We start from the raw sequence: 15,806 nt of genomic DNA on the forward strand, positions 1-15,806 counted from the left end.
AGGTAACATGATTCTCCCTCAGGTAGCATTTAAACTTCAGCCGTCTACTGGCTCACCTACCATTCTATTTTCAGTGCCTCAAATGGCACCTGGCACTCAGTAAGCCCTGCATAAGTCTTTGCTGAAGGAATGAATACATAAACAGCATACTGTCACTGTTTCCCTGGAGAAGAGCCCATATCCAGCCACTGGCTATAGAGATAAGTACCTCTAGTACATGCTTCACCACTGCATCCGTAGTTCCAAACAGATCAACCCCAGTTATTCCTCTCACATCTGACTCCACTGCACCAGGGGACAGGTTTTTTTTCCTTAGACCTTTGAAGGGGTGAGGAGTGGGATGAAAGATGTAAACATAATGTTACCAAAAAGAGCACAGTAATCGAAGCACCCAAAGGTACACTGATATACTAAAATTAAGGGAAAAGGGAAAAAGAAATTTAAAGAGACTAAAGGAAGATGCAAGAGCTCTTATGTATCTCAAATATAAAACAGTTTATTTGGTGGATGATACTGTAAAACTATAAACTGCAAAAAGTGTACTCTTATTTCCTTCTTGACTCTTGGGCAGTGGACAAAATGATTAAAACTCTCATTATTCCTTTAAACACTTGCTCAAGAGACTGGTTACAGATCTGAACATATGTATTTTGTCATTAAAATTTTCAGAAGCCACATGGAGAAATCAGCCTGTAATTCGAAAACAACAGAAAAAAGACTCCAGGAGAAGGTGAGTCTTATGTGTATAGGACTGACACTTATGGCTCAGCAACAATCTGTCTTTAATATCTGAATTATCTGTGCTATAGTCAGAACCCAAATTACAATAACACTACTACCTTACAGGTGAAAAGCATCTTGCAGTTTTCAAAGTTGATCTGATTAACAACCCTCTGAGGTAGGCAAGTAGGTATAATAATACCAGTTTATAGATGAGAAAATGCAATTGGGACGAAAATCCTATCTTCTGGAGTATTTGGAAGGTGGGGAGAAGAAAATGAAACTACTTGGCATTTACAAAACTAAAAAGCCAAATATCTGTAACAGAAGGGGGAAAAAAGCTATCATTGAAAACAAAACTTAAGTAGTTTTAAGTCTAAATGTTGGCACCTGTAAGAAAGTACAAAAAATTAAGTTCAATGACTGTATTTATCTTCACTGTTTTAAAATTACAAAGTAACTTTTCTATTATAATGGCATATAAACATCAGCATTAGAGAAGCAAGTGCTTAAAAGGGCACAACAGTTTTACTTATCTTGTACCCTGTCCATGATAAGCATTTAGCCAACTGGTACACAGAAATAAAGCCAATGCTTAAATAAATAAAATAAGCTTTCTTCCAAGGCTTCATAAATACATTATCACAGGGATGCCTCTTTTCACTTATTTTACTTTATCCCTTTAACAGGATCTGTCAACTTTTTCTAATGAGTCTGATGCATGAAACAGATTCAAAGGAAGATACAAAGACAGACAGCTGTGAGGAACTTCACCTCCAATAAGCTTCAAAAAACACATTAAAAGGAAAGCTGTACGACAGAATGGAAGCCTTTGTTGTGATTGCTTGTAACAATCCAGGAAAAGGGAGAGAGCAAAAACAGATAGATGAATAGTGACAGGCAGTGAAAAGATACTCTGAGAAGAAATATTTGAGCCTTCAACAAGCTACTCACTAGGACTGAACAACAGATGGAAAATTTCTACAGCAGCTACTCAAATCCAGAGGGAGGGGAGGACACTCTCAGAATGGACCAGTTCGATGCACACTTCCCAATGGGAACCAGGGGAAGTAGTAAAAAGAGAGGATGAGCACAGGATTTGGCAGCAAATTAATACTTTTTTAGTAGTCACTTCAAAGATTCAGCCTGAATTACATGGGCTTGACATGCAAAAGTATAAGCACATTAAAATAATTTCACTGTCAATTTACTTGGAAGCTCAAGCTAAAAAAATAACATTTTAAAAATCTAGGTCGTAAATATATTCCCTTTTAAACAAATATTTTTTGCCCAGGCTAATATAAAAGATCAGGTTACGCTAAGCCCCCTGGCTTAATCCTCATGGGAGAGGTATCTAGAACACAGGTTTTCCTTAAAGATCTCTGTTTTCTTATTATTTACTTAGTGCAGAGAGTGTCCCTCTTCAAAGAGAGGTACTCGGAAAGATTAGAATTTTAAAGAGTCCTCTAGATTTGAGGGTTTTTGTCTTCTGACTCAGAACTAATTTTTTCCTCTTGGAAATACTGTCAATATTAGCTCTAGTTCCTAACAAAGCTGACTGGTAATTTCTCTTCCTGGTTCAGATTTATTTGAACCAAGGCAAAAGAACCCTGCTAAAAAGAGTATGCTGACTTCTAGAGGAGGAAGAATGTATAAGTCTATCCCAAAGGCTCCTTCCACTTGGTTAAATACCAAAGCATCTTCTTCCACTCTGGTTAAGGGGTTACTGGAAATCAAGAGAGTTGTGAGTACAGAAAAACACTTAGAAACGGTAGAGAGAGCATTAACATTAGTAACATTAGTACAAAATTTTCAGTACCACAAATACTAAGTATAGCAAATGTAATGTTATTATATAGTAATCCATGCACTTTACACATTCAAGAGCAAGCATAAACCCCAACTAGGGTCATACTTTCTCCCTCTCTTCTCTGATTTAGGGCCTTTGATTCTGATGCAAATATGTTTTCCTATGAAAGTGAAGAAAATGATTTCTTACCCTGGGCATTTCATGATGACCAAAGAGAATCCATTTACCTAAGGACCCCAAATTGCTTTAGCTAGGTCACAAGGAAACTGCTCTGCCAGCTTCAGGTGGCATAAACATTACTCATAAAGAGTGGAGCAGTGTAAGGCCCTTCTCATCCCCATGCTCTAGGAAAGATTTAAGCCCCAGTGGTCTAAGGATCGGTTTATGCATATAACAAATTCACTTCTCTGTGATCTAGAATGGCAGTACTTGTACACCATTCTTAGAACTGAGAAAACAGTCACTAAAAAGTGTCTTAGTAGCAGCTAACTCTCTCACAGATCCCCAGTTGAGAAAGGCTAGTCTAAGTAACTGCCCCTGGTCAGCTGAAACAGCATAAACTGGGATCCAGCCCCATTTGGCTCCTAAATGCTGAGACAGAGAGGGTGCTTTGAAAGTATGCACAGTTAAAAACTACTGGAAGTCAAAGATTGGTTACTGGAGGAGTGAATAATAAGCTCCCTGGAAATAGCAGTGAGGAGAGGGCACAGGATCCACAGTGCCTGTGCCCACCTCTTCCTGCTGGCATGGCTGGTCACATCTGGGTGTACTTCAAAAAACCTAGCTAGTCTGACGAAAAACTGCAATGGCAGAAGCCCTTAGCAGAACAGAGTGCGACTGCCCTGTCTCCAATACAATCTTGTTTATACCACTTCTTCTTAATTCTGAACTTCTGAAAACTGCAGAGCATGAGGCAGAGCTTTTACTTTCCAACTATCCTCATCTTCCCCTTGGCTTGTTTCCATACTACAGAATCTTAAATAACTGCTATTACAACATTCCAAATGTTATACCCAGGAATCCAAATTTTCAACTTGCTGTTTATTAATGGTTTGTTAGAACAGCAAGTATTAATATCATACTGCTCCAGCCCACCACGACACAGGAGTTGGGAAAAGTTATCAACTTTCTTTGTTACCACAAAGAACCAGGTAAAGACCTACGAGGAGTCCTTCTTTTCACAGAATGAAAATAGTGCTCTGTGGACTAACCATGGATTTTTCAAAGAGTCCAATCTCTAAGAATTTCTAAGGCAACAAACAACTAGAAACAATTTAGCAACTGCTAAATAAATTTAACCAGGCAGAGAACTATAACATTTAGTTTCATTTCCCTACTGAATTTCTCAACAAAGCACTTCCGTTTTTCCAGTATGTCAATCTCATACGTACAGCCCTTTCTCTGCATTTCTCAGTTCTCCTCTATACAGTCCTAAAAATTTAAATTCTTATCCCCAAATTAAGATACTGTATGTAAACTGTGAAAGGAGGAATTATCCCAACTACTCAAAATCTACAAGTTATTTAATTTTTCATCCTAGAAGTCTGCCTGTTAAAAGGTTTTCTGGACATGAAAATCCTTCCTCCAACCCTCATTCTCTTTACAGTAGATGGTATATAATAGAAGGATGTTCCTATTTCTAAATGAAGCCACAGGATCTAAAAGCCCTGTTTCCCTGTACTAATCTATACCCAAAATTCATTTCTGTCAAAGATTTTTCTTATTTTAGTGGAAAGCTTGATTCTTAAATACTCCCAACAGTACAAAGACTGATCTAACTAAAATGTGGCATTTTCTTAAAATTAAATTTTCCAGAGCAACCACTTTCCTTAGAATACTTCTAACATGAACCGTCAAAGCACATTTAATATCCTCAGAAACAAAGACACTATTACATGAAAACAGAATACTCTAAATTTTTCTGTTCCAACTCAACTACCCTGACTATTGTAAGCAATTGCAGTTTTGCGCCAGACACAACTAGGCTGTCCCCTGAACTTGGGCAGCTCACCAGAAATATCCCAAACGCGCACAGTCTGGTCCAGGCTGGCTGACACGACCAGGTCTTCTGAAGGATGGAACTGGGCGCACATGACGTAATGATTGTGCCCTGTTAACACACTGCAAGAGGGAAAGAAAGACAATACCAAATCAGAGGCAGGAACCAACAGGCTCCTACCTGTCAAACGCCATATTCCACACTTAACAGGTGCACCTCCAAGTACACTCTTCTGGAGGCCAAGGCAAGTCATCCTAACAATTCTGAATTAATAATAATAAGCAGAGTCAGCTGTTTCAAGCTTGGCTCTCCTCTTGCTTGTAATGTTTCAGTGTTTATTACTAGTTTCAAAACAACTGAGACTGCACAGCATTCCTCTCATTAAAGATGCATTAAAATATCAAAATAAATGAAATCTTATTCCTACTAAAACTGTTAGATTTTAAGGGGGTATCCCTTTTAAAGGATGTCACTTTAAATGGTCCTTACATACTTTAAAAATCTCTATAACCAAACACGAGGCAAGACAGAGGTTTAGACCCTGACTCAGGTTTCTTGGAAACAGAACTGAAAACCAGCTAAAAATTCTGTCCCAAAAGCCTAGCTATATGACTTCTTTCCCCTGGAAAGAAATGATCAGAAAATCCAGGTTCACATACTACTAATGAGGTTGCTTCTGTATTTATCTTTTTATATACAAGAGTGTCTTACAAATACAATCAGTAATTAATCAGCAGACATGGCCCATTAGGGACAGGAGATGATTGTTCTAAAGAGAAGTTGACTATGAAAAAACTAGAAATGAAGGTTTTTTTGAGCTCTCTATCCTCGGCTTTACCAGACACAGGTTCTAGACTGCCAATTCCACACTCGGATGGTCTGATCATCTGAGGCACTCAGAATCCAAGGATATTCCTGAAAAATATTCCAGACAAAGGGGTTGAACATTAACAGACGTGTCCTTCCAGGTTCCAGTTCTCTCTGTGGAGGAAATATCTCATTATCTGACATCTCAGTTAGTCTTTAAACGATGCTGAGTTGCCAAGCTAGTGGTCTATTTCTCCTCACCATGCTACCAGCTCTTCCCAACTTCAGTACTTTCAACTATAAGGCTTAAGAGTGGAAGCAAGACCATAAGAGATTCTCAGAGACAAACAGTATAATATTTACATTTACTTTTACATATATGCTTATGTATATGTGATTTATATTTATAAAGTTAATCTTATAAATCAAGATCCTGTGAAACGATCTCTATTTAACTCTAAGATTGGAATATTGTTTTACAGTCTGACTTGTCCCTGCCAGACCATCCAGTCTCAAAAAATTCCAGAGTCTCAGAAAAGAAAGCAGAAAGTAACATGTAAAAACAATTCATCCCTTTTACAGTCTTTAAACTTTTTAAGAGAAGGAAGTATTTCTTAGTCACAGTTGTCTCTCCAGTGTTTAACAAAGAACTTAACAAGCACAAGGTACACACACACTTACTAAACTGAAAAAAATAAAAGAAAATAAGCTTTTTGTAAGTTGCCAGCTGAAAGGTAACTTGTTCTGGGCAAGAGTCTTCAACGAGCCCTTCGTGGCAATGACAAACAGTTCCTTCTGAATAGGTTGCCTATTGAATGGTTATCTTTCTCAACTATTTCAGCTATAATTTTCACATTCATCTTCTCCTATTCTACCCTAATTCTTTTTAATTTAAAAAAAGGAGATACAGTGTAATTAGCCTGGAGTTTATTGTTTATTTTGCTATACACTTTCTTACTTAATTCAAGAACTTAAGTTTACTAAGAGTCAGGAATAGTACAAGTTAATTCTAATAGCATATATTAATAATTATAGAGAAATCCAGTCAGGATGGGATGAGATTAAGAGGCTGGGAGTCTTAATCTTTAACTCAGTATCTGTCTACTATGAAACCTAACAAATCAAAAAAGGTAGTAAGCTTGGCTAAGGGAACAGCCTCTACCAGACCCTAAAATCCTAGGATAAAAGCACATGATTGTCAATGCTTCAAAACATTCAGTCAGTTCAGTTCAGTCGCTCAGTCGTGTCCGACTCTTTGCAACCCCATGAATCGCAGCACGCCAGGCCTCCTTTGTCCATCACTAACTCCCGAAGTTCACTCAGACTCACGTCCATTGAGTCCGTGATGCCATCCAGCCATCTCATCCTCTGTCGTCCCGTTTTCCTCCTGCCCCCAATCCCTCCCAGGATCAGAGTCTTTTCCAATGAGTCAACTCTTTGCATAAGGTGGCCAAAGTATTGGAGTTTCAGCTTTAGCATCATTCCTTCCAAAGAACACCCAGGGCTGATCTCCTTCAGAATGGACTGGTTGGATCTCCTTGCAGTCCAAGGGACTCTCAAGAGTCTTCTCCAACACCACAGTTCAAAAGCATCAGTTCTTCTGCACTGAGCTTTCTTCACAGTCCAACTCTCACACCTATACATTACTACTGGAAAAACCATAGCCTTGACCAGATGGACCTTTGTTGACAAAGTAATGTCTCTGCTTTTGAATATGCTATCTAGGTTGGTCATAACTTTCCTTCCAAGGAGTATCTTTCAATTTCATGGCTGCAGTCACCATCTGCAGTGATTTTGGAGCCCCCCAAAATAAAGTCTGACACTGTTTCCACTGTTAGCCCATCTATTTCCCATGAAGTGATGGCACCAGATGCCATGATCTTCGTTTTCTGAATGTTGAGCTTTAAGCCAACTTTTTCACTCTCCTCTTTCACTTTCATCAAGAGGCTTTTGAGTTCCTCTTCACTTTCTGCCATAAGGGTAGTGTCATCTGCATATCTGAGGTTATTGATATTTCTTCCGGCAATCTTGATTCCAGTTTGTGCTTCTTCCAGCCCTGCGTTTTTCATGATGTACTCTGCATAGAAGTTAAATAAGCAGGGTGACAATATACAGCCTTGACGTACTCCTTTTCCTATCTGGAACCAGTCTGTTGTTCCATGTCCAGTTGTAACTGCTGCTTCCTGACCTGCATATAGGTTTCTCAAGAGGCAGGTCAGGTGGTCTGGTATTCCCATCTCTTTCAGAATTTTCCACAGTTTGTTGTGATCCACACAGTCAAAGGCTTTGGCGTAGTCAATAAAGCAGAAATAGATGTTTTCCTAGTATTCTCTTGCTTTTTCGATGATCCAGCAGATGTTGGCAATTTGATCTCTGGTTCCTCTACCTTTCCTAAAACCAACTTGAACATCTGGAAGTTCACGGTTCACGTATTGCTGAAGTCTGGCTTGGAGAATTTTGAGCATTACTTTACTAGCGTGTGAGATGAGTGCCATTGTGTGGTAGTTTGAGCATTCTTTGGCATTGCCTTTCTTTGGGATTGGAATGAAAACTGACCTTTTCCAGTCCTGTGGCCACTGCTGAGTTTTCTAAGTTTGCTGGCATATTGAGTGCAGCACTTTCACAGCATCATCTTTCAGGATTTGAAATAGTTCAACTGGAATGCCAGTCAAAACATTAGTTAGCATCAAAATGGCATCTTATATTGACATTCCTCCAAGAACACCTACTTAGTAACACCCCACATGTGATTAGCCTGCAAACTTCTGTTTGCCAGTTCAGCAAATTTAAAATCAAATCTCTACTTCTCCCAACAGAGAATCAATGCCTTCCTCATAAAGGCCACTGAATCCAGTTAAATTCAAATATAACCCTGAGTGCTTCCTCTTACACAAGGAAACAAAGCAGAGAGGCCAACACTCCACAGATCCTAGAAGAATCAATAACGTGATTCTGTTATCAAAAGCATTCTTCAGGAGCATGGAGAAGATTCCTACAGGGAAACTGAAGAGTGCTCCAAACCAGAGCCACAACAGTTACTTACATGATGAAAAAACGTAGTGCGGATGTAGTCTAAGTGCCCAAGCAATGTGAAGAGACAGCGCCGAAGCTTGTAATTCCACACCTGCAAAGAGAAAAATTCAACTAAAGGAATAAGGACATTAAGTTGTGAGCCTCTATAAGGCCCAGGTTTCTCAATAAACAAGCTGGGATTTATTTTTTGGCATCTTTAAATAGGTAGAAATCTTGACAGGGAATCTTGTTTAAGGTTGGAGGGGAAAAGACTACGAATGAAAATGTAAGTCGGTTACACACATGTGGGAAAGGTTTTTCTTTTTTTCTGGGAAGAAATCATATCTATTTAATAAGATAAAATGTTTATCTAAGGCTCAGCTTGAAACTCTTCTACTGAATAATTGTGTTCTTAGCTTGAAAACAGACCCCTTACTTGGTGCTTACCTATCACCTTAATTGTGGGTAAAAATAGTAGGACGGATATGACTTCAAAGGAAACAATAATATAACATATAGCATCATCTTTTGTTAGGCTTGGTGGCAAATGATGCCCATACATTCATGGTCTGTACTCATCTATCATGCAAATATACTTTAACTCAACACTATGGAAAATACAACATTGCTCAGATAGGCTGAGCTAAGCAGAAAAATATCATATTTAGATAAGAAGTTAACACAGCTACCAAGCATCAGGCATCAATGGACACAATTGAGAAAGATGCTGAAACCAAGACCATAAAGGTAAGATAGCTCACACTTCCCATCCAAAAAAACTCCCGAAAGTATAAAAAGAAGTCAGATGCTTTTTTCCCTTCTATAAAATTTAATGCTTCTTTAATCTATCCAGGCCAGGCTATTACTATTTTTTCCTATTTTTACTTAAAAATTGTTTTCTTTCATAAATCACAAGTAAGCCATTTCCTGTAACAAATCTGAATAACCCCAAATCCAGCATTTCCAAACAAGAATGTAAGCTCCCTAAAGGCAGGGTCCTTGTCCATCATGCTCAACACTACTCCTCCAGCATCTAATGTAGCAGTTAACACTTAGTAGGTGCACAAAAGGGATGTGCGGCAGAAATGAGAAAAGATAAATAACAAGAAAAGTGAAAATATTAGAATATCCTCACCTTCATGAGTCATCTATAAATAAATACACATGTATACAGTGGAGTTTGACTTTCACCCAAAAATTAGATCATACCATAAATACTATCGTGTAACTAGCTTTTTCTCCCTTATATAGAGTTCAGTTTTTTGAGCTTTCATTATTTCTTGCTTCAAATCATCTTGATTCCTTTATAGGCCTCTATCAAGTTCCAGAACTATGAATTCTGAAAGACCTGTAGGGTTTTTAGACCCGGGCCATTTGTGATTCCTGTCTTACTGTTTGTAAATCAGGATTATACTAATGCTACCTTTACCTGGTATAGCAAAAAATATGATAGTCCACAAACATGACTTTTCAAGATGATCCTACTTTCATCAGAGAAATATAAATCCCAGCATGACAGCACTACATAGCCATTAATTAGATAATTCCTTTATTTAATAACATCTTTCAGATATAATTCAAATCCCATATAATTCACCCATTCTAGAATTCAGTAGTTCTTAATACATAGTTATTTAACCATTGGCACAATCAATTTTAGAACATTTCATTACCACCAAATGAAAACTATACCCATTAGGAGTCATTCCTCATTTTCTCCCAATCCCCTCAACCTCCAGACAACCATTAATCAACTGTCTCTACTGATTTGCTCTACTGATCTGAACACTGCAAGTAAATGAAAGATAATTCATTTTCAAAAATACTAATGACTTTGGGAAAAAAAAGTTTTCTTAAATGTCACTCAGTGTTTGTCTTAAACAGATCATGAAGAACCCAAGTTAACCATTCTTAATACTCTATGGTCATCACTTTACTAGAAATATGACCAGGGAGGGACAGCCTGAGGAGCTTCTGAGGCCCATCAGGTGGTCCAAGCTTCTACTGCCTGCCCCCAGGATCAGTGCCTAAAATCTAGGAAGGGAGCTGTCCTCCCTATCATTCTAACGCACATTTTCTCTACAGGCAGCTGTCACTCCTCATGCCTGTCATGTAAGTTCTACTGTATAATTTATAGTTTCCTAAGGCAGCTTTAGAAAAAGATTATTTTTTCCATGAAGTAAGTTTCTCTGGTGTGGTTGGATGCATCATCTCCTCTGCATTTTTAATGTTACTGCCAAAGCTCATGCTCTGCCCCTTTCCCACGTGGACTTTTGCAATGGTCTCCTAACTAGTATCTGCCTCCAGTCTTGCCCAAGTCATCCAATCTTCTCTCTATATTGCCATTTAAGTAACCTATTTTTTTTAAAAGAAGTGTGAACCTGGGGGCTTCCCTGGTGACTCAGTGGTGAGAAACGGCCTGCCAATACAGGAGACACAGATCTGATTCCTGGTCCGGGAAGATCCCACATGCCATGGAGGAACTACGCCTGTGCACATGCTCAGCTCCTGAGCCCGTGCACTCTAGAGCCTGTGCCCCACAGCAAGAGAAGAAACCACAATGAGGAGCCTGCACGTACACAGTAGAGAGTAGCCCCGACTCAAGCAACCAGAGAAAAGCTTGCACAGCAACGAAGACCCAGCACAGCCAAATAAATAAATACGTAAACGTGAATCTAGTATCACTCCTCTATTTAAACTTTAATGGCTCCTTGTTATTTGTTTGATAACATACAAACTTCTGAGTACTACAGAGAGATGCTCCATAATCCGGCCCTGCTCATCTTCTGCTCCTCTCACCTTTCTTCCAGATTTTATCCAAAACTAATTATAGTTTCTCAAATGTATCCAGCTATGTCATGCTTTTTGTTCTTGTACCTAGACTGTCCTTACCCATTTCACTGTTTATCTATGGTATATTCACTAATCTGTACACTCTATTATTAGGGTGAATATTTAACTCCTCCATTAGAATAAAAGCTCCTTGAGAACAGAGACCATTTCTTATTTACTTTTGAATTCTAAAAATAAAAACCAGCACCTACAACATAGTAAACATTCAATAAATGTTCACTGGATAAGTGCTCTGGATAAAAAGCGTGAGCTCTATATGAATGAGACATCTGGCTTTTCAGTCCCTTCTGTGATTCCCAAACTTCACATCGCCTGTCCTTTACTCCCAGTCATGACAGACCCACTATACCTTAATCTTATAATCATCCCCTCCAGAGACAAACAGTGGCTGCTGCTTATGGAAGTCAATGCCTCGTACTGGACCTAGGGAAGAAAGCAGGCAATACGTGTTAAAAAGACAGTTATGCTCCAAGTCTCCAAGGTGATTCTTATTCAGAATTTTCCAGTTCTATCCCTCCCATGTTCTTTAATCCTAAAGAAAGGTTAAACTTTAAGAAAACAATACTTATATTTCTTTTAGCCTCTTCCTAGAAACTGTTATCTTACCATCATGTTCATCAAACTTGTCAATGAGTGTACACATCCGATAGTCCCATAACTGGATGACCCCATTGTGTAAACTGGTCAGGATCCAGGGTCTTTTGGGGTGAAAGCTGAGTCCTGGATTTAGGAAAAAAAAAAAAAAAGACAATGATCCAATGAGCAAAGCAAGCCCCACAATGTCACCTCCTGCCAACTGTGATAAGAAAATGGGACAGCTAGGTAAAAACTGGGTTTATATATTCATTCACTGGATGCCACACATTGTGACTTATATGGTATCATGTGTTGGATTTTTTGTTATGTTTCCTTAAACACTGCTGGGCTCTGGTTTAGAATGCAGTTACTTGGAATTAGTCGATCCTTTTGAGGTTTGCTTTTTAAGTTTTGGATGAGTCCACAGCAGCCTTTCGCCTAGACCTAATCTGGCATCACTGTTAAAGCAATACCCATTTGAGATCTCTATATGATGCCCTATAGTATTAAGAGGTCTATACTGGCCAGTGGGAACACAAATTACTCCCAGCTCTATGTGAGCTCCACGGATAGTTCTGTCTTCTCCTCTCCAGTGGTTCTTTCCCAGGCCCTGGTTTATTTCTTCACGTGCGTTAGTACTCGGACAAAGGCCTGACAGGATCCCTTGCAGAACTTCAAGTTCCTCTGTGCAGTTCTTCCTTCTCTAGTATTTTGTCCAGCAAATTCTAGCTATCTCAGCTTCCCCGAACTCTAAACTCTTGTCTTCTCAGTAAGACCACAGGGCTCTTCTCCCCATCCCTGTACTTCAGCCTGGAAACTCTCTCCAGGTAACAAGCTAACACAATCATAGGACTCATCTTGATTTTTTTAAAGTAATTTTACTTATTTATTTATGGCTGTGCTGGGTCTTTTTCTGCTGTGCAGGTTCTTCTCAAGTTGTGGTGAGCAAGGGCTACTCTTCATTGCAGTGTGTGGTCTTCTCATTGCAGTGACTTCTCTTGTGGAGCACAGGCTCTTGGGCACGCGAGCTTCAGTACCGAGGCACATGGGCTCAGTAGTTGAGGCTCCCAAGTCCTAGAGCACAGGCTCAACAGCTGTTAAGCCTCACAGGCTTAGCTGTTTTGTGGCATGTGGGATCCTCCCAGACTAGGGATTGAACCTGTGTCTTCTGCATTGGCAGGCATTCTTTACTACTGAGCCACGAGGGAAGCCGGACTCATCTTGTTTATTTCCCTTTTCTCAAGAGTCATTCCCATGGAGTAAGAAATGGCAACCCATTCCAGTATTCTTACCTGGAAAATTCCACAGACAAAGGAGTCTGGTGAGCTACAGTCCATTTGGATCGCAAAAGAGTTGGGACATGACTGAGTGACTGAACAAGAAAGAATCACTCTCCTGCACTGGCTGTTTTCCAAAGCCTGAAAACCTTTGTTTCACATGTTTTGTTCAGTTGTGCAGATATTTAAGGTGGGAAGATAAACTTGGTCTCTGTTACTCCATTATCACTGGAAATGGGAGTCCACAGAAGTTTGGAGACTATACTTTCAGGTTTTTAATGCAATCCATATTGTTTTATGAAAATGGAGATAACATTATAATATTCTACAAACTTGTTTTCACTTAACTACATATAAAGCATCTCATATAATGTATCTCATGGGGCTTCCCTGGTGGCTCAGATGGTAAAGTGTCTGCCTGCAATGTGGGAGACCTGGGTTTGATTCCTGGGTCGGGAAGATCCCCTGGAGAAGGAAATGGCAATCCACTCAAGCACTCTTGCCTGGAAAATCCTATGGATGGAGGAGCCTGATCGGCTACAGTCCATGGGGTTGCAAAGAGTTGGACACGACTGAGCGACGTCACTTCACTTCAACTTCAATGTATCTCATAACATTTTAAGTACATCTAGACTTAGCCCCTTTTTTTTAATGACTGCAATGTACAAATACACCACTTTTTAAACTATTCTACTAATGGGCATATAAGTTTTTTCCCCTTTTATCTACCAGAAAAGATGATCCAATGAAAATGTTTCCACACATAATCCAATCTGTTTGTATTATTACTGATTTACACTAAAGACTAGAAATTTGTTCAGGAACAGGGGTATGTGCATTTAACATTTTGGTAGATACTATTTAACTGCAAAAAGACTGTATCAATATATAGTCTCACCAAGTTTCTGAAGGTACTGAGAATGGGATGTTATCAGTTATTTGTTGTTTTGTTTTAGTACTTTAACACCACTTCTTTTATTACTAGTGAGGGAAAGAGTATTTTCATTTATTTATTTAACACTTTTATTTCTTCTTCTAAGCTGTCCGTTTTCCATTAGGTTGCTCATTCCCCACTCTCATTCCCATTATATACAGGAACATTCATTAATAGATATTAACTCTCAAATATCTCGATATCCCCTCCCTGGCCAATTTTCTCCCCTATGCCTGATAAGGAAATTAGGAGCAGAAGAGAAAGCTGAAGGATTATAAAGACACATTTCAACCGTCCAGGAATTCTTAATGGCACTCTTCTTTATGATCAAGATTCCCAAGAGACATAGAAACGTCTCAAAATTTATTCTTACATTAATAATGGCTCCAGTTTTTGAGCTACTGAGTCTACGCCAGTCATCTTTTATATACTTTCTCATTTTAATTCTCTCTAAAAAAGAATGTTAATTATTCATGTATTACAAATAAGGAAATAAGATTTAGAAATGTTAAGTTGCCCAAAGTCCTGCAGTTCATTACTGCTGCTGCTGCTGCTAAGTCGCTTCAGTCGTGTCCAACTCTGTGCAATCCCAGAGGCGGCAGCCCACCAGGCTCCCTCGTCCCTGGGATTCTCCAGGCAAGAACACTGGAGTGGGCTGCCATTTCCTTCTCCAATGCATGAACGTGAAAAGTGAAAGTAAAGTTGCTCAGTTGTGTCCAACTACCAGTGACCCCATGGACTGCAGCCTATCAGGCTCCTCCGTCCATCGGATTTTTCAGGCAAGAGTACTGCAGTGGGTTGCCATTGCCTTCTCCGAGTTCATTACTGAATGTTTCCGAATTCCAAAGTAAGCCCATATGACTGCATATAGCGAGTTTCTAACCACTTTGCTATACTGCATCTTTTTTTCTTTAATTTATATTAGTAAATAGTCAAGGTACAAATCTTTCCCCCAAATCTCTGACTCTGCCATTCTAACATTCTAAGAGACTACTACTGCAATAGCAGTTTGCAATCCACCTACATTCAGTGACGCACAAGTTTTAGAGCTGTCATACTCAGGAAATAAAAATAAAAGATGTCCAATTAAATTTGAATTTCAGATAAACAACCAAAAATACTAAAATGTTACTTTTTATCTGAAATTCAAATCCAATTCAGTTCAGTTGCTCAAGAGTCTTCTCCAACATCACAGTTCAAAAGCATCAGTTCTTCAGCGCTCAGCTTTCTTCACAGTCCAACTCTCACATCCATACATGACTACTAGAAAAACCATAGCCTTGACTAGATGGACCTTCGTTGACAAAGTAATGTCTCTGCTTTTGAATATGCTATCTAGGTTGGTCATAACTTTCCTTCCAAGGAGTAAGTGTCTTTTAATTTCATGGCTGCAGTCACCATCTGCAGTGATTTTGGAGCCCCCCAAAATAAAGTCTGACAGTTTCCACTGTTTCCCCATCTATTTCCCATGAAGTGATGGCACCAGATGCCATGATCTTCGTTTTCTGAATGTGGAGCTTTAAGCCAACTTTTTCACTCTCCTCTTTCACTTTCATCAAGAGGCTTTTGAACCAGTTCCTCTTCACTTTCTGCCATAAGGGTGGTGTCATCTGCATATCTGAGGCTATTGATATTTCTCCTGGCAATCTTGATTCCAGTTTGTGCTTCTTCCAGCCCTGCGTTTTTCATGATGTATTCCGCATAGAAGTTAAATAAGCAGGGTGACAATATACAGCCATGACGTACTCCTTTTCCTATTTGGAACCAGTCTGTTGTTCCATGTCCAGTTCTAACTGCTGCTTCCTGACCTGCATATAG

General features: G+C 39.2%; 1 protein-coding gene across 2 annotated transcripts in view; it reads right to left on the reverse strand.

The window, feature by feature from the left end:
• Positions 1–15,806, reverse strand: part of COPA (coatomer protein complex subunit alpha) — a 50,776-nt gene that overhangs the window by 33,042 nt on the left and 1,928 nt on the right. For both annotated transcript variants that reach the window (XM_005677223.2, XM_005677222.2), the window contains exons 2-7: positions 11,808–11,921; positions 11,551–11,624; positions 8,380–8,460; positions 5,368–5,444; positions 4,542–4,651; positions 209–318 (exon numbers count right to left, since the gene is read on the reverse strand). In XM_005677223.2, coding sequence (XP_005677280.1) covers positions 209–318; positions 4,542–4,651; positions 5,368–5,444; positions 8,380–8,460; positions 11,551–11,624; positions 11,808–11,921 — 566 coding nt within the window. The remainder of the gene's footprint in view (positions 1–208; positions 319–4,541; positions 4,652–5,367; positions 5,445–8,379; positions 8,461–11,550; positions 11,625–11,807; positions 11,922–15,806) is intronic.

Source organism: Capra hircus, chromosome 3 (assembly GCF_001704415.2).
Source record: "Capra hircus breed San Clemente chromosome 3, ASM170441v1, whole genome shotgun sequence".
NCBI lineage: Eukaryota > Metazoa > Chordata > Mammalia > Artiodactyla > Bovidae > Capra > Capra hircus.